The 18,410-nt window shown below is 45.2% G+C and overlaps 1 protein-coding gene across 1 annotated transcript in view; it reads left to right on the top strand.

Moving 5' to 3' along the window:
* Positions 1 to 3: 3 nt before the first annotated feature.
* CATSPERE (catsper channel auxiliary subunit epsilon) overlaps positions 4 to 18,410 on the top strand; it is a gene marked incomplete at its 5' end in the record, with an annotated part of 85,626 nt that continues 67,219 nt past the window's right edge. Inside the window, 4 exons of the mRNA XM_014519584.2 lie at positions 4 to 56; positions 952 to 1,000; positions 4,557 to 4,630; positions 6,997 to 7,066. Of these exons, the coding sequence (XP_014375070.2) occupies positions 4 to 56; positions 952 to 1,000; positions 4,557 to 4,630; positions 6,997 to 7,066 (246 nt within the window). The remainder of the gene's footprint in view (positions 57 to 951; positions 1,001 to 4,556; positions 4,631 to 6,996; positions 7,067 to 18,410) is intronic.

Genomic DNA, 18,410 nt, shown 5'->3' with positions numbered 1-18,410 from the left:
CTGCCGGTTCTGCTGCTGCTGTGGTGGGGCGGCGCCTGCGCCTTCGCCTTGTGGAGGTGCGGGGGGGGTCTGCTTGCTTCACTCAGGGCTGAGGGGGGAAAGGTATGAGTTGGGTCTGAATTAGGGGGAGCTGGGGCTGAGGCCCCCCATAAGAGATGAGAGCCCCCCCTAAGATTTGAAAATCATAACCGGGGGGTGGGGGGGTCACTTAAGTGGACTTGTTCATTAATTAAATGTATGTAGTGTTAAACCACCACAAGCCATCCGGAAGAGTCAAAGTGTAATTCAAACCCTTAACATGAGGAAGAGTCCCTCAGCCCTGTGCACTGGGCAGCACCATACCCATGGGCATCTGGTGCCTCCGGGGGGGGGCACCAGATTGTGGACCGGGGGGGCAGTCCCCCAGCAGCGGATCGCCAACCAGGGGTGTGCAGCCAATTTCAGGCACTCCCTATGTGTCACCAATGACCATACCTAGACTCCTGGCAGCCCCAGGTGAACTTTTAGTATCGCCCCCCACAACTTTGCCAGAGATAACGATAATAATAATTTTTAAATTACCATTTTCGTGTTCCCTTTCTGTCCGGCCCTGGTCAGCCACCCATTTTACCCATGCCTGTGTCCGGCCCTGGCCCTGGGGGTCTGCACTGCCCAGTGCTCCCTGGTGGGGAGGAGGGCACCCAGGCACCCCATAGCTGTGTGTGGCCTGGCCCAGCCGCACCTCACCATGGGGCAGCCTGCTGGGAACCTGAGCCTTGCTGCCCTGGTTCTCACTCAGGTCCTGGCTTCTTAAACTGCAGCCTGATGCTTCCTATACGGTCTACAGGGTCTTGCCTTGCCACCTGTTGCAGGGGCCTGCTTGTTTTCCGCCTCGCAGGAGCTTGGCCGCCAACTTTTCCTTGGCGTGGAAATGGGTTTGGCCCGTCACAGCTGGGTTTGCTTTCTTGGCAGGTACAGGACGCCCGAAGGAACCTACGTTCTCTTCACAACCCGGACCACCGTACGTATTCACAGGCTGGCAGTTCATGCCATCTGTCGTTCTGGTCTTGTTCTGTTTCGCTGCAGCCGCCAAACAAGGTTTGGGGCCTGGCGATATTTTGGATCAAACTTTGATGTCCAGCTTTGTTTCCATGTAGAAGTACTGTAGTTTTTCCTGGACATAGACCTTTTGGAGGGATAGGAGGCATCCCTCCTCTACGGACTGTTAGTTGATACAGTGTATTTTGTTTAAGTGCATGGTCTGGAGCCTGAAAAAAAAGACTGTGCACTTACCTGAGCTTAATGTAAACCACATTATTAAAGTACAGCAAGGGTGTCAACCATCCGGCCTGCAAAGGTAGGTCTTCCAGCCTGAAGGGCTTCTGGCAGGTACAACCACCCACCTCTGCAGGCTAGATTCAGCCCATGGCTGCTGGAGCTGCAGTGCTGACTCTGGGTGCATCTACATTAGATACTACTGCACAGTCGTTACTGTACATTGATTTACTACTTGTATTAGCAAGTACTAAATAAATAAGCAGTAACCAGACTTACTGTGCAGTAGCACCAGCGGAAATCTTTTAGGTGATGCTACAGTGCAGTAGCCTAATAATACTACCCAGTAGTGTATTACCACTGTCCATGCTTTGATGTGCTACCACGCAGTATTTTTTGGCTACTGCACAGTCAACATGCCCAGTGTTTATGCCTGATCTGGAAGCCAGGGAGTTAATGCACTCACCTCCCCACAGAATCAGGGTTTTTAGTTGCCCCTAGCGGTTAAGATCATCCATAGGGGAAAAAGTGGAGGGGGAGGATGGAGGAAAAAAATATTAAGCAGCCGAAGTGTTAACTCCCTGGTTTTGAAAACTGCACTGAAAGAGCTGCTCCAGCAGTTGTGGGGATGGATGCTGTAGCTCGCATGTCATATGACTGTGGGAAGTCTTATGGTCTGGATCTGGCCTGCAGGGCCCAACAAGTTTGACGTACCCATGGGCAGATCTAAGTTTTTTAAAAGGTGGGGGATGCGGATGATGGTGTGGTACATCATTGTATATAACACGACACACATTTTTCTCCACAGAAAAAACAAACTGGAAGCTTTGTTAATATGCTAGGAGCCTAGAGCTATATTATTCATTTTAAGAACAAAGCAGAAACAATATAATTTTATTAGAGTGTGCACTAATTAACAATATCATATATTATGTATAAAAACCACAACGAACTAAGGAAAAAGACTCAAAATATGTTGTTTTTAAAGTTCTGTTGTCATTAGAGTTAAATCTACATTTCTTTCAGCTCATAAAACAAAATCTGTCCTTCTTGAACATGTTGACAGTGCAGTGCTTCACTGAAAGTTATTTCCTTCTCTGATTTGATGTACACCTGAGTTAATTTTTTTCACACCTGAGGTAATGTTTTTAGCTAGTTAAAAACAGTCTGCAGAGCCGTCACTAGAAGCTACATTAGCAGGAGCATCTAATAAACAGCAGACTTGCAAAAGAAAGGATACTTGATTAATGGAACATCAAGACCATTAAAAAAGGAGAGAGGGTCATTAATACCTGTGAAATGGAGTTTAGAAGGAGCCAGGTAAATTGTAATGAGCCAAGACATCAATCAACTCCCTCATTGCTGCTGTCACTGTAAAGCAGTTGATTTTAAACTTCAGTTACAGCAAAAATCAAAATAGCCGGGGGAGGTGACTGCAACACCTCACCCCCCTGAATCTGCCCCTGGACACAGCTGAAGTGCAGAATAATCCGTCTTTCCCAGAATAGGCGACAGGTGCCTCCTGAGTCTGGGGGGGCAGAAACAGAAGTGCTGCCGGCATTTCTCTTGGCACCTCCACTCCCCAGCTGGCATCAGTCTTGGGTGGGGCACCAGCCAGTACTTCTTTCGGTGGCCGCACTCCCAGGCCAGTGAAGGCCAATCTCAGGGGGGCATGTGCTTCCCCCGTGCCCCCTCTACCTATCACCTGTGTTCTCCAGTGGAAGTTTTGTGGGACTAGCTCCTATCACCTTCAGGACTTCTAATACTCTTTCTGGCCTAGGACTTGAAAAGTACCACAGCTTTAGAAATGGGGGTCTCAAACCTCTGGCCAGGTGGGACAGAGTGGAATCAGAACACCGCTACAAATCAGTTGAGCTAATCTGCAGTTGTTTGACCTATTTCATTGAGGGTTATGCTGCTGTGGGTTTACTTTCTTTTACTGTGTAGTAAAAGCACGCACACAGACAGTTCTAACAGACCATCTGATGATGATAAAGTTCCAAACCCCTTGTCTTACTGTAACTTGTTCACATGCCCATATCTCTAAACTACACTCTCTGGCATTACTTACTGTGTATATCACTTTTCAACCAGATATTCTAGCCTACTAACAGTGGCCACAGAAATGGCTGCTGGGATTGAAAGTGTTATTTACAAGTTTCATAAGACAGTCAACATCCTACTGTATTTACTCTCAGATTATGCGTACTCACCTTTCCTCTGCCCCCCCCCCCCAATTGAGTTGAATCTCTTAAGTAGGGAAGCTGATTTTGTGTCCAGAATAGAAGCACTCCCTGACTCTTTCTTCATCCAAAATTTAAAACCACCCATCTGGCAGCACCAACAATTGACTTAATGGCTCATTGCTCTTCATTCCACAGATGTAAATGACTCTCTCTCCTTTTTAATGGTCTGAAGTTCCACGAATCGAGCTTACCTTTCTTCTGGCAATGTTGCTGTCTGATAGCTACTCTTGATTTTTCTTCTCCTATTTAATAGTTCTACAGACTGTTTTTAGAACTTTTCAAATTCACAGATCATCCCATAGGGTGCAGACAGAAGTGATCATTTTTGCCTGATCTGGCCCCAGAAAGTGGCCTACAGCTGTGACCAGACCGAAGTGAATGACTGCAGGCTGCTTTAGAAGTCCTGATCCTGCGAAAATCTTCAGACAAACATGCTCCAAAATGGAGCATGTTCTGTAACTTATGTCTGCGGAGCTTCCAGCCTATTGCTGTTTTCAGAATGAGAGGGGATAAAGGGAGCAGAGGGAGTTTGGTCTGGGGGTTTTTCAGCACACACTGAAGGATTGGATTGGAGCCCCCCTGAGGTGGGGAGGCTTCAAACTCCTGACTGGAGTTTCCTCTGCTCCCTTTCCCCCCTCCCATTCTGAAAACAGCATTCAGGCTGGAAGTGGGGAGTAGCATTGCTATGGAGACCAGGCTGCAGGCTATCCTAATGTAGCTGGAGTCCCCAACTCTTAGACCCAACAGTGAATTTCTGTTTGGTTTGGGGAGTCATTGCAACTCAGAGCGCTTCCTGCAAAGTGCTATGAGTTGTAACAAGGAGCTGCTCTTCTTTCTGCATCCATAGAGACCATTCTTCAGCAGCAGCTACAATTTGAATTTTTGGAATTTGCTCCTAAATATTTTAAATATTAAAGGAAACTAATTTTTGCTGTATAATTAGAAAGTTGTTACTGAAGGAACATTGTAATCTTACAATCCTTGTACAGTTGAACCTGTAATTCCATAAATTGTATATTTGTATATTCTAGTACAAATTCTCCACTCTCCATTTAGGTATTTTTAGAATATGAAGGAGAGTTATTTCTGAGCTGGAATATTCCTGTGGTATGTACTATTGCAAATGAAAGGTATGGATTTCAAAAGGAAAACTAACTTCATGAGGTGGGAATTAGTGTTATATTGAGCACTTTTGAAAATTCCACCCAAAGCTAAAAGGTGGTGGTATTTGCATCCATGTCTTGATAAGATGGAGTTCAGAGACTACAGTCTTTTGGAAAACTTTTATTTCTTAATAATTGGTGGGTGGATTATTTGTTTCTGAAAGAGAGTTGTGGGTTAAGATTTATAAAAAGAGCTGAGGTGATGCCAAAGGAATTAAAGCAACTTTTTTTCAAATCTAGATCCTCCCCAAGAAAGAAAAGTGAATTGCCACCATCTTTACAAAAATGAAGCTAGTGTTGGAGTTTCTGTACAAGATCTATTCTAACTTAAACATTTGCCTGTGTAGTGGAATACTTTCTCTTACCCAAATTATATATATTTAAAATGTCTGACACATGACTGAATTTGATATCTTTTATTAGACCAACCCAAATAGTTGGAGAATAGTTATTAAGCAAGCTTTCGGGTTCAAAAACCCTTCGTTAGGGTAAGGAAGCTTCAGCAGTTGGTGTGTGCTCTTCCTGGATGGAATGAATCAGGAAGAGCACACACCAACTGCTGAAGCTTCCTTAGCCTGACAAAGGGTTTTTGAACCCGAAAGCTTGCTTAATAACTATTCTCCAACCATTTGGGTTGGTCTAATAAAAGATATCAAATTCACCCAAGGAACCTTGTCTGCCTATGTCCTTAGACCAACACGGCTACAACCTAAACCCCTGAAATATGACTGTATATTCAAAGCATACTGGTCCAGTAAATTTTGAATATATATATAGTTTCATAGTTGTTAGTGTCAGAAGAAACCTAATCAGATCATCAAGTCCGACCCCCTGCCATGGGCAGGAAAGAATGCTAGGGTCAAATGACCCCGGCTAGGTGATTATCTAACCTCCTTTTGAAGACCCCCAGGGTAGGAGCGTGCACCACTTCCCTTGGAAGTTGGTTCCAGCTCCTAGCCACCCTGACTGTAAAGTAGTGCCTCCTGATCTTTAGCCTGAATCTACTCTCAGACAACTTGTGGCCGTTATTCCTTGTTACTCCCGGTAGTGCTCAGGGGAACAGGGACTCTCCCATTGCCTGCTGGTCCCCTTTGGCAAGTTTATAGACAGCCACCAGATCCCCTCTCAGCCTTCTCTTGTGGAGGTTGAACAGGTTCAGGTCCATAGCCTCTCCTCATAGGACCTACCCTGCTGCCCCTGATCATGCGAGTGGCCCTCCTCTGGACCCTCTCCATGCTGTTCACATCCCTCCTGAAGTGCAGCACCCAGAACTGGACACAGTACTCCAACTGTGGCCTGACCAACGCTGCGTAGAGGGGGAGAATCACCTCCTTGGACCTGCTTGTGATGCATCTATGGATGCATGACAAGGTGCGGTTAGCCTTTCTGACCACGTCCCCACATTGGCGGCCCATGTTCATCTTGGAATCAATAGCGACTCCAAGATCCTTTTCTGCCTCTGTGCTGATGAGAAGGGAGTTCCCCAGCCTGTAGGTATGCTGCTGGTTCTTCCTCCCCAGGTGCAGTACCTTGCACTTGTCAGTATTGAAACCCATCCTGTTCTCATCTGCCCACCTCTGTAACCTGTCTAGATCTAGTAGTAGCATGTGTATGTATATGTACATATATGTTTTATAATTATATATCTATATCTAGATACACATATATAAATTGAATGTATGTATAATAAAATTACACACACATCTGTAGATATAGATGCAGTCCTATAGATAGGTATATACATGTAATATTATTATAGCTAGATAGACTATAGATAGATAGAATTCAGGATTTGAAATAAGTAGCTGTTTAAAATGTATTTAGTACATTTAGTACATTTTAATGGGTAAATTTTGTACATGTTTGGTTTGATTAGAAATTGCTATAATTGAGGTGGTTATACAAAATAAAGAGTGTATGGAATTGCACTGGAAAAGGCTGTTTATCAATAATGATTTATTCTCATAAATTTGGGGAGATAAGCTATCCCAGTAGATGGTACCTTTACCTTAGTGAAACTTTGTCCATGCTATAGATTGTACTCATTTCACTATTTCTGAGTTTAAAATAAATACATAAGTTCACCTTTATAGGTCAGGCCTAAGATATGCAATTCTTAGGCACATTTTGAACCAAATGTGCAGTCTAATTATTGCATATTAAAAAATTGTGGAGACAGTAAAGAGGAGGAGAAATTTATGGTCTTTGGTGACAGATGATGATGTGGGGAGGAACTGTCTACTAAATTACTAAATCAGAATGGGTTGTGCATATTTCTGGAGCTTAATGCTAGACTAATGCAGATGTGTGTTTTATTTTGCTAATTACTTTAGTTCACCTACAACAACGCTGAAGTGTCAAATTTCTGGATCTCATAGACTGGAACCAATACTTGACACTGAGGTAAGAGATCAATAGGAGAGACAAAAAAATAATAGTGTTCTATATTTAAGTTTATGTGTATCTGGTGCTTGTGCGGACATGGAAATCTGTGTCTAGCCACGCAGTTGTAATTCCATAATATAATTCTTTGTTTAAAAAGGACTTGAGGTTTTAGACCCAATGGCTGTGAAGGAAATTTTTAAATGTGAACCAGATTTAGTCATGTTTCCCTGAGTCTACTGAAAGGTGAATGAGACATCTGAGTAGCCCTCTTCATCTTGTTGAGGTGTTAAGTATTTTATATAGTTCATTTACAGCTTTCGATAAAACAGTACATAAAATAACCAATATAATTAAATATATTGTATAATATAATAATAGGAGTTATATAATTTGTAATTTTACTAAAATCATGCAGTAAGATTAATCATTCTATCCATTTGAACAACATTTAAACAAAATTAATATATGATAATACAAAAAACAGATAAAATGAAGCAGTGAACAATAAAATAAAACTGGGGAACTCTATTTAATTTTGTGCAAGTAATGCAAATACCCGTACTGGGTATTTGCACTCATGCAGCTCTGAGCTGTTAGATAAAAGCCAAATATTTTTTCTTCATTAACCATATATTTAAAAATTTTCACTAATGGAAAAATCAATTTTCCTCTTATTTCTTCAAAGAATGAACAAGACCGCACTGGTGATTTAGATAATCCATCTCATTCTTCCTACAAGAACATATTCTGTCCAAGTATGGGATCCAACACCTCCTGCTTATAACAACTGTAGGTCTCATTAAAATGAATCACAGCCTAATAATGGTCTCTCATTTTTTGTGGTTTTATAAAGAATGGCTGTCAGCAAACTTTTGGATCTCTCTTGCTCTGTCCTCCAACCACTAGTTCTTTGCTCTTGGATTTTCCACTAGGTCTCTGCTTTAATGTGGCAATAAGTGTCTTGCTTCTTGTGATCAGTACTCACAAGAATAGGTCTGATGTTGTATTGTGTCATGGGATGGGGTCCCTAAGGATGGCTGTGTTACCCCCAGGGCCCCTCAACCATGCCAATTTGGCCCAATGGGCCCCCTCTATTCTTGCCTGCCATGTCTTGATGTATTTATGCTATAGAGAGGCTGCCTTCACGCCCAGTCGGACACAGTCCTGATGGACTTCCCAGAACCCCGTGGGTTCCCAGACCCCTTGTGGGTCCCATTCAAAAATAGTTGTCACAGGACACCCCAGCCTTATGGGCTATATGCATGAATCCAAACCATCCCTTTACCACGCCCCAAGCCTCGCAGATGGTATTGCCGTTGTCTCTCCCAGACCTTGCTACAACTCGGCCCCTTGTCCTCACTGGGCTCTTTGCAGCCCTGTGTCCATGCCCCTTGGCGCTGGGGTCTCTGCAGGCCTGTCTCTGCACCAGGGTCTGTGCACCCAAAATGCCGTGCCCTCTCTGGTGCCAGTGTCTGTGCACCCAAAATGCCATGCCCTCTCTGGCACCGGGGTCCCCACCCTATAGCGGGGCCCCAATGAGGCCTCCTCCTTCACCAATAGCCTCTCCCAAACCACTGGTGTTATAAAACAACAACCAAACATAAGCCCCTGGGCTATAACATAACACAAGCTACATAAGGTGTGCTCTGCCCCTTTAAATTACTAGAAGCAGAACTTAGCCAGGCCTTTTCCCTTCACTTACTCGAGGAGGTTTCCTTACCCCTTGGCCGCTGGCAGAGAACTGCCTCCTAGTCCCCATCATGGGGTTTATATGGGCCCAGGACCCTGCCTGTTCTGGCCAGCTGACCAGGTGCAGGCTAATTTCATCATTAGCTGGTTGCCATGGCAACCTGCACCTGGGCTCCTGTCTGGCTTTTTGGGCTCTCCCCAGGCAGTTTCTGCTCTTCTAGGAGCAGGCACCTAAGTGCCCTGCAACATACTGTTCAAGAAACTAAGCCCCCCGAGGTCTTTAGGGTTGACAGTTTGAACACCACCACGTTGCATTACACAGGAGCTACCTTCCCTGTTTCTCCTGCCACATCTTGTTCTCATTTAGTTTGAGAGAGGTTTCTTGCTGGAAGAAGGCCCTGTACTTAGGTCCTGCAGGCATCTTTCCTACAGGGCTCTGCCTCCCTTTTTACCCCATCCACACACCAGCCAGATGTAAAGATGTTGTCATGTCTTTGTCTCCAAATGAAAGCACCTGCGATCTCACAATCATGTCTTTTGTCAGCAATGTACTCACAGGGGTCAGTGCCTTAGTTCAAATTACAGCTAGGTTCATCCCCTCTATCAGTTCATTAACTGAATTACTTGTAGATCAAACAAATTAATCCCTTTGAAGTCCCCTCTGGGCCAATCCAGACTCAGGCCTCAATCAATTGGAGAAAATTAATTCATCTTAATTAACAAATTAATTTCCATCAATACTTGTCTAGTCTCAAGTCTGTCAGTTCAGTTAATTTCTTCTGGTGATCACACCACTACAATCAACTGAGTTTCACTCACCCTTGATTCATCAGGGTATTTCCCTCTGTTGACTTGGTTGCTCTGTACTGGCAAACTGTGAGCCCTTGACTTCACCCTGTGCCAACACCATCGCTCTTGTATAGTTTGTGTCAGACCCCTCATAGATTAGCACAGGACAAGAGCTCCCTTGTCTCCAAGCCTGTCCTGGCTGCAGTTTCTGAGGGCAACCTGTCCCGTCCTCTGCTCCTGGGATTATGGTACCTCATACCAGGTGTGCCCCTCTGAGCACCTGGCTTGTGAAGACTCATCCACCACTGGCTCTATCTCTGGTCTCCAGCTCACCGTTGCTGTGCTGCTCCTGTGGCCACGTCAGTGCCTCTTCCACTTCCCCTCCCAGTCCTGCCAGATAGATGTCTGGTTTCACTGGCAGCTCCCTGGCAGCTCCCAGTCTGCAGGGAGAAGGACCTTGTATAGCGGGGCTGTGTATGAGATCCAGGCTGCTGCTGCTGCCATCTCTGCAGGGACATAAGGGGAGTCTCCAGCCCTTACTGGACTCTGCCACTTTCTCCCAATAAATGAAAGGGGCCCCCAGCCCCAGCTTCCTTAGAGGAACCTGCCTCCTGGTCTCACACTTCTGTTTGGAGTTGATGTCATTCTGCCACACTTTGAAGACACTCCTTTTTCTGTCAGTGAGAGCTTGAATTTTCTTATTGTTCTCATTCCCAATGTTTCTTTGTGGAGAAGCCTACAGATTCTTCACATGCCTCATAGATGCCTTTGAGGCCAGGGGCGGTGCCAGCCTCTTCCTGGTGCGGGGCTGGGCCGGGGCTGGGCTCAGCTGGGCAGGGAGCCAGAGGCGGTGCTAGGGTCTGACACAAACTATACAAGACGCAGCTGAGCCCACCCCACTCCCTCCCACTCCAAGCCCAGACCCCCCCCACACTGGGAAAAGGCTGGTGCCACCCCTGCCAGGAACGCTGAACCTTTCCAGGCTCAGCTGCATTGTGGGGAGGGAGGCCTCAGCTGCGTGGTCAGGCAGGTGGGCTGCAGTGGCAGTGCTGGGAGTGGTGGCTATAGCCCTCCCAAGCCCCTCCCCCAGCGCCACCCTGCTTGAGGCTTTCCCAGTGACCAATGCAACCAAAACTATCTAAGAGTCAAGCATATAAGGAGCCATCCCTCTGAGGTCTGAGGATGGAATAACACTCTTTAAAGACAGCTCCACCATCATTGCATGCATGGACAGGAATCTCATCAACGTCAACCAGTTACATTCTGAATCGAAGATAACCAACACCTCGATTACTGATCTTCAGTACTTTTGTGTCATATGTTCCCACTCAATTTAAGAGCTCTAGATCACTCTCAGCTGCTTCTATCAAATGCTTGGATTCACTGTCAGCTTCACAAAAAATAAGATACTTTACCAGCCTATCCCAAAACAACCAACTGCTCCTGCACATTTTACAATTATAGAGCAGTCCTTGGAGAGAGTAGTAATCAGTGGCTCAATATCTAGTTGGCAGCTGGTATCAAGTGGAGTGCCCCTGGAGTTAGGCCTGGGGCCCACTTTGTTCAATATCTTCATTGACAATCTGGTAGATGGGATGAAGTGCACCCTCAGCAAGTTTGCAGATGACACCAAGCCAGGGGACATAGTAGATATGCTGGAGGATAGGGCTAGGCCTAGACAAATTGGAGGATTGGAACAAAAAAAAAATATCATGAGGTTCAATAAGGACAAGTGCAGAGTCCTGCACTTAGGATAGAACAATCCCATGCATCAGTACAGGTCAGGGATCAACTGGCTAAGCCCCAGCTGTGCAGAAAAGGATCTGGGGCTTACAGTGGACAATAAGAATATAAGCCAACGTTGTGCCCTTGTTGAGAAGAAGGCTAATTAGCAGCCTTCAGCTACCTGAAGGGTGGTTCCAAAGAGGATGGAACTTAACTCTTTTCAGTGGTGACAGATAACAGAACAAGGAGCAATGGTCTTAAGTTGCAGCAAGGGAAGTTTAGGTTAGATATTAGGAAAAAAACTCTCACTGGGAGGGTAGTGAAGCAACAGAAAGACTACCCAGAGAAATGATGGAATCCCCATCCTTGGAGGTTTTTAAGACCCGGCTAGACAAAGCCTTGGCTGTGATGACCTAGTTGGGGATGGTCTTGCTTTGAACAGGGGTTGGACTTCCTGAGGTCTCTTCCAACCTAATTTTCTATGATCCTATGATTCCAATTTCAATCCTGATTCCTGGACTTTGACTATTATTAGGATTTTTTTCATTATTCTGTTAAGAATAAAAAGTAATACAAAGGGTCAAATGTGGAGTGGTTATTTCATAATTTTCTACTAATAACGTATTTTATACAGTAAAAACTATTTAAACACAGTGGGTGCATCTACATGTGCAATTAAGGTAAATCAATAAGCTCCTGAGCTGTTTGAGCTAGAGTAAACTGCTTCCAGGTTCAGCATCTACATGCGCACCTGGGACAGCAGCAATTTGAGTCAGGCCAGAGCAGCCCCAGGCTGGCAGGGTGTGTGCGTGTGTGTGGGGGGCAGGGGGGTATCCCTGGACTCTGGGTGGCACCATCAGGCAGTGGAGGGGCCAGATGGGACAAAAAAGTGCTAGGATGCTAAAGTGTGGAGCTGTGTGGCTAGGCAGCAAGCAGCCCCCACACTTTAGCACCATCGTGCCCCAGCCAGCACCTGTCACCATCTACATATGCATTTCAATGCAGTTACTCCATCATAAGATAGTACTGTCCACAACAAAGCCTTGGTTGTTGGGGACCGTCCCCAACTAGATCATCCAAGCCAAGGCTTTGTCAGGAACAGTACTATCTTATGATGGAGTAACTGCATTGAAATGCATATGTAGATGGTGACAGGTGCTGGCTGGGGCACGATGGTGTTAAAGTTAAGCCTTACTATTAAGACAGAGTTAATTAGTTTACTGCACCCTAATACCAGTGCATGTGTAGACAGTAACTCTACTATGGAGCTAATTAGTCTACTCCACAGTAAAGTGCACATGTAGATGCACCCATTGATGCTATAATTTCTGAAGAAATAATAATAATATTATTTATTATTTGGGTATCATCCGGCCAACCTAGCAAGGAGGGCTTTAAACTTGGTTCCACAGGGAACGGTGAACAAAACTCTGTAACAACAGAGCAAACAAATCCAGAGGGGAAAGTATTGGAAAAAGAATCTCAGATCTGGGAAAGGGTCAGAGAGCCACAGGACAGCAACGAGCAATGTAAAAGGGAAGCAAGTAGGTCAAAATACATCCAATGTATGTATACAACTTTTAAAAAATATAGGGACTAAACAAGATGAGCTGGAAGCTGCATCCTGTGGAAAAAAAACAAAACTATGACTTGATTGGTATAACAGAGACCTTGCAGGTAGAACCACTCTTATGACTGGAATGTCAATATTGAGGGTTAAACTTTGTTTTGGAAGGAGAGAGTTGGGAGAAAAGGTGGTGATGTCACCCTGGATGTCAAAAACACATGTGCTTGTTCCATGGGACAGAAAGGAGAAGATAGCAGAGCAGAATGCATTTGGGTGAAGATGCACAGTGACTGAGGCAGCACCAATACAATGGTAAGGAGTTATATGCCATTAGATCAGGAAAAGGATGTGGATAGAGGCACTCTTCATGTAGGTAACAAATCTATCCAAAAGCTATGGGATGGTTCTGATGGGAGACTTCAATTTTATGGCCATCTGCTAGAAGGACAATACAGATAAAATACCAAACTGGTTCCTAGCTTGTATGGGGATTACTTTCTGTTCCAGAAAGTGGAAGATATAACTAGGGGATCATCTGTCTTGGATCTTGTCCTGACCCATAGGGAACTGGTGGAGCGTGTGAATGTGACAGGCAACCTGAAAGGAAATTATCACAATAGGATAGAATTTCAGATCCTGAGACAGGGAAAGCACGCAGTCAGCAAAATTAGGACGCTAGATTTAAAAAAGGCAGATTTTACCTGACTCAAGGAATTAATAGGCATGGTGCCATGGGAAGACAGACTAAAGGATCAAGGCACCCAGGAGGGGTAGGAACTTCTAAAAGGCACCGTATTGGAAGCTCAACAATAAATTGTTCTAACATGGTGGAAGCACAAGAAGAATGGGAAGAGACCAATGTGACTGGACAAGTTGCTTCTAATATGCCTGAAGTACAAAAGGAAAGCATACAGGCAATGAAAAAATGGGCAGGCGTAACAAGAAGTTAATACCTGTTACTGAGAATGGGTGGACAGACAAAGTGAGTAGATCCAAAGCAGGGAATAAGCCTGAGCTGGTATTTTTAGTTTGAGAAGTAAGCCCAAGGGATGAAAACTTATGTTATAGAGCATATCTGTTTATCTCAAGATGGAAATGAGTCCAAATTGAAATTTCAGTTCGACGGACACCTGGTAGACCAGGAGAGGCGATAAGGGGAGATGAGAAGGCTGCATACCAGGGTGCTTGCCATCATGTGAAAGATACTCCTTTTGGAGGAAGAAGCTAAAAGGTACAGGCATACAAGCCCCAAGGCTGGAACCTGAGCTGGGCACCTGGAGGTTATGTTGTGGGTTTGCCAAGCCTGGGGCTCTGGGTTCTAGACCGCAGAGCAGCAGAAGCAAGAAAGTGATTTATGGGAGAAAGGACTAAAAGGCACAGATATCCTGAGACTGACAGCTCAGAACAGGCCAGACTCTTGAATCATCAGGTTCTTCCTCCCCTCCACCTAGTGTAGTGGCAAGACACCTCCTAGATTAATTTTAACAGCAAGTCTTGGTGGGCAAATCAGAAAAGGGAAGGATTATGAGCGGACTGCAAGCAACATGGCCTGAAACAATGAGATGAAGGACCCCGTCTACCCAGGTCCTGTTCCAGCAGGTTACCAAGGAAGTATACCAGGAACCAGCAAGATCCTGCAAGAACAAAATCAGGAAGACAAAGATGAAGAATGAGCTGCATCTGGTAAGAGCCGTTAAAGACAACAAGAAGAGGTTCTATAAGTATGATGGCCAGAAAAGAAAGATTGAGGAAGCTGTCAGTCCACTGTTAGATAGCCTGGGGAAAATCATAAAAGATGCAAAGAATGTGGAACTCAACACCTACTTTTCCTCAGTCTTCACAAAAATATTAAACTGCAGCCAAACACTTAATAAAGATTATTTTGATAAGGAAGGGGAGAAGCTGAAGGATGAAATGGCAAAAGAGACAGTCTGAGAGCTTTTGATGGATCTGAATGAATTGAAGCCAGCAGGGCCTGATGAACTTCATCCTACTGAGGGAACTGGCAGAGAAGATCTAAGAGTCCCTGGCAATGATATTCATGAAGCTGTGGGAGACGGGCAAGGCACTAGAGGACTGGAAAAGGGCCAACTTAGTGCCTTTCTTTAAAAAAAAAAGGAGGACCTGGGGAACTACAGACCAATTAGCCTCATCTCAATACCTCAGAAGTTCCTGGAGCATAAGGAAGTACATTTTTAAGCATCTGGAGGAGGAAAAGTTCTTCACAAGCAGCCAGCATGGACTTCCTGAAAACAAAAACTTGATCTCCTTCTGTGGTAAAAAATGCCAAAAACTTGATCTCCTTCTGTGGTAAAAAGTAATTACTTAGGTGGATGAAGGGAATGCTATGGAAAGTGACAAGAGGTCGCTTCTTGGCCTCTTGTTGGCTCAGATCTAGTGTAGTACTTCGTTCACCATTGTGGATCATTATACAGGTTTGTGTGTGTGTTTCTCTTCTTTCTCTCTCAGCATCGCGAACCCCCTCCCTCCCCTTCCCCCACCCCCAGGCTTAGTTGGACAACATTGTATTTTCTGTAACCTAGTTGTGTTCCCTTCCTCACCCCCATCCCTCTTATGTTAGTCCCTCACTCGGGCAATCTGTATTTCCCTACTGGCTTTGTCATCTTTTTTGATTCATAACTCTTAACATCTACTAATAAAATTCAATCTGGACTTCAGGAAGGCTTTTGACAAGGCCTTGTGTGACCTTCTCATAAACTGATTGGAGTAATGTTGGCTGGAAAAACTACTATAAGGTGGATAGATGACTGGCTTGAAAGCCTCAAGCAAATAGTAATTATAAATGGACCCATTTCAGAAAGGCAGGAGGTTTTGAGTGGAGTCCCACAGGGGTCTGTCCTGGGCCCAGTGCTGTTCAACATGCTTATTAATAATTTGGAAACTGGCATAGAACACTTCTTGAGCATGTTTGCAAAAAATACAAAACTGGGAAGATTTCTAGATACATTGGAGGCAGGAAACACAGATTGGCAAGCTGGGCTGGAGCTAACAGGATGAAGCTCAATACTGACAAATGCAAGGTGCTGCACTGTGGAAGAATAAAAAATACAAATAAGAAATGAGTGACACCTGGCTGAATTGCAGCACTCTGGAGAAGGATCTGGGAGTCTGTAGACTCCCAGACTCAATAGGAATCTGCAGCATGATGCAGCTGCACACCAAAGGCAGAAGCAGTTTTAGGATTCATTAATAGAAGCAGTAGGTGCCAGACATGGGAGGTGATAGTGCCTTTCTACTCAGCAGTCTATGCTTGGTTCTTCTCCATGGGTCCCTGTTGGCTTGGACACTCCTTACTTGCCTTGCTGGTGGTTCTGCTTTGCTGTTACTCTAATAAAAGCCACCATGCTTCCTTATCCTAGGAGTTTCTGGCTGCAATTTTGATGAAGTTGCCGGCCATATGGTTATACTGATATTAATGACATGGGAAGTGTTCAGTCCCATCACAGCCCGCCTTCAACTCTCTGCATTTGGAACTCAATGAATCTCTTTCCAGGGTAAGATTTTGGGGCTCCAAGATATTAAATATCTTGTTAGATAAGCTACTCATCAGAGCTGTCACAATTTTTACTCTAGCTTCAGTGTCCAGTTGTTCTATACTTTATGCCCATCCCAGTCTTGTCCAGTTCTTCCAACCTAAATGTCTGCCACACTCCCTTGCACTGTCTCCCATAACATGTGAAATACATCAGCTTTACTACCATTGCATCTAAGCCTTATCTAAAGTGCACATTGCCTTATCAGTATTGCACCTTCCCATAGAATCTTCAAGTACCTCAAACTACAACCTAATTCCTAAACTATTAGGTGCACCTGGGCCACACTATCTAACCAAGTGCTCATGCCAATACAAAGTGCTTAGTGCTGAGATTTGAAGTGCTAGTGCAGACAAGGGTTAATCCTTATCTTGTTTCCTAGTCAGGAGTGACTGCTTCTTGCAGTTCACTCAGCCCTTCCTTAACCTTAGGTTTCAGGTGTCCTTCTTGTCTGTCTCCTGGCAACAGACTTGAGGGAGCAAATTCCTGTTCTTTTCCTGGATCTGAACTTCCCCTGCTGTGGCAAGGTTTCTGTGCTGTTTCACTCTGTACCAGTCTCCAGCACTCCTCCTCAGCCACTGGCTCCAATCATCTCTCTCTCTCTCTCTCTCTCTCTCTCTCTCTCTCTCTCTCTCTCTCTCTCTCTCTCTCTCTCTCTCTCGCTCTCTCGCTCTCTCGCTCTCTGATTCCCTCTTAACTGGCAAGCCCTGCCCACAGGCAGGGTCTCTCTCTCTCTCTCTCTCTCTCCCCTTCTGATACCCTCTTAACTGGCAAGCCCTGCCCACAGGCAGGGCAGCTGTTTATTGAAAAGGTGCAGGGATGCTGCCCCTTTTCTGGCATTGCTCCAGCTGCTTTCCACCTCATTCTTCCCCCTGCCAACATGGCACGCTCTTTTTAACTTCTTTTTGTTCTCATTCTGCTCACAGTCCCTTTCTGGTGTATTGGACCATGTGCAAGCTATATAACAGTGTACACTTAGGCTGTGACTGTACCCTGGTATCATTAAGTCCCTAAGCATCAGGTTTACTTGAGGCCTGGAATCCACTTGGTACTAGTGTTAGACAACTATGCTGATTAGGATCTAGAAATCAAGTAGTTCTGCAACAAGAGATGAGCCCCAACAGGCTACTGTCATTAGAAGGCTTTTCAGGTAACTTTCTCAAACTCTCTGGGATCATGCAACAGTGTTCAGGATTGTGCTTCTCTTAGATAGAACAGACACCGATTGCCCTCACAATATGGAAATGTTTTGAAATGAATGAATTTTCAGGTCATCTCTTAAATCAGGTATAGATTTCATAGATTTCGTAGACGTTAGGGCTGGAAGGGACCTCGCGAGATCATCAGGTCCAGCCCTGGGGTCAGATCACCCCAGCAAGATAAGCATCCAAGCATTTCTTCATAGATTCATAGACATTAGGGCTGGAAGGGACCTCGGAAGATCATCGAGTCCAGCCCCCTGCCCAAAGGGCAGGAAGTCAGCTGGGGTCATAGGATCCCAGCAAGATAAGCATCCAGTTTGCTCTTGAAGGTGTTCAATGTAGGCACTTGAACCACCTCCGGTGGCAGGCTGTTCCAGACCTTGGGGGCTCAGACAGTAAAGAAATTCTTCCTTATGTCCAGCCTGAAACGGTCTTGAAGTAGTTTGTGACCATTCGACCTCGTCATCCCTTGGGGCGCTCTGGTGAACAAACGTTCCCCCAGATACTGGTGGTCACCCCTGATAAACTTATAGGTGGCCATCAGATCACCCCTGAGCCTGCGCTTTTTCAGGCTAAAGAGCCCCAGGGCTCTCAGCCGGCCCTCGCAGGGTCTGCTTCCCTGACCTCTGATCATGCGCGTGGCGCTTCTCTGGACTCTCTCAAGCTTCTCCACATCCTTTTTGAATTGTGGAGCCCAAAACTGGACACAGTACTCCAGCTGCGGCCTCACTAAGGCCGAGTACAAGGGGAGAATGACGTCCCGGGATTTGCTTGAGAAGCATCTATGGATGAAAGCCAGCGTTTTGGTCGCTTTACTAGCCGCCGCATCGCACTGC

This window comes from Alligator sinensis, unplaced genomic scaffold, assembly GCF_000455745.1.
Source record: "Alligator sinensis unplaced genomic scaffold, ASM45574v1 scaffold534_1, whole genome shotgun sequence".
Lineage (NCBI taxonomy): Eukaryota > Metazoa > Chordata > Crocodylia > Alligatoridae > Alligator > Alligator sinensis.
This window is presented reverse-complemented; position numbering and strand designations above follow the sequence as displayed.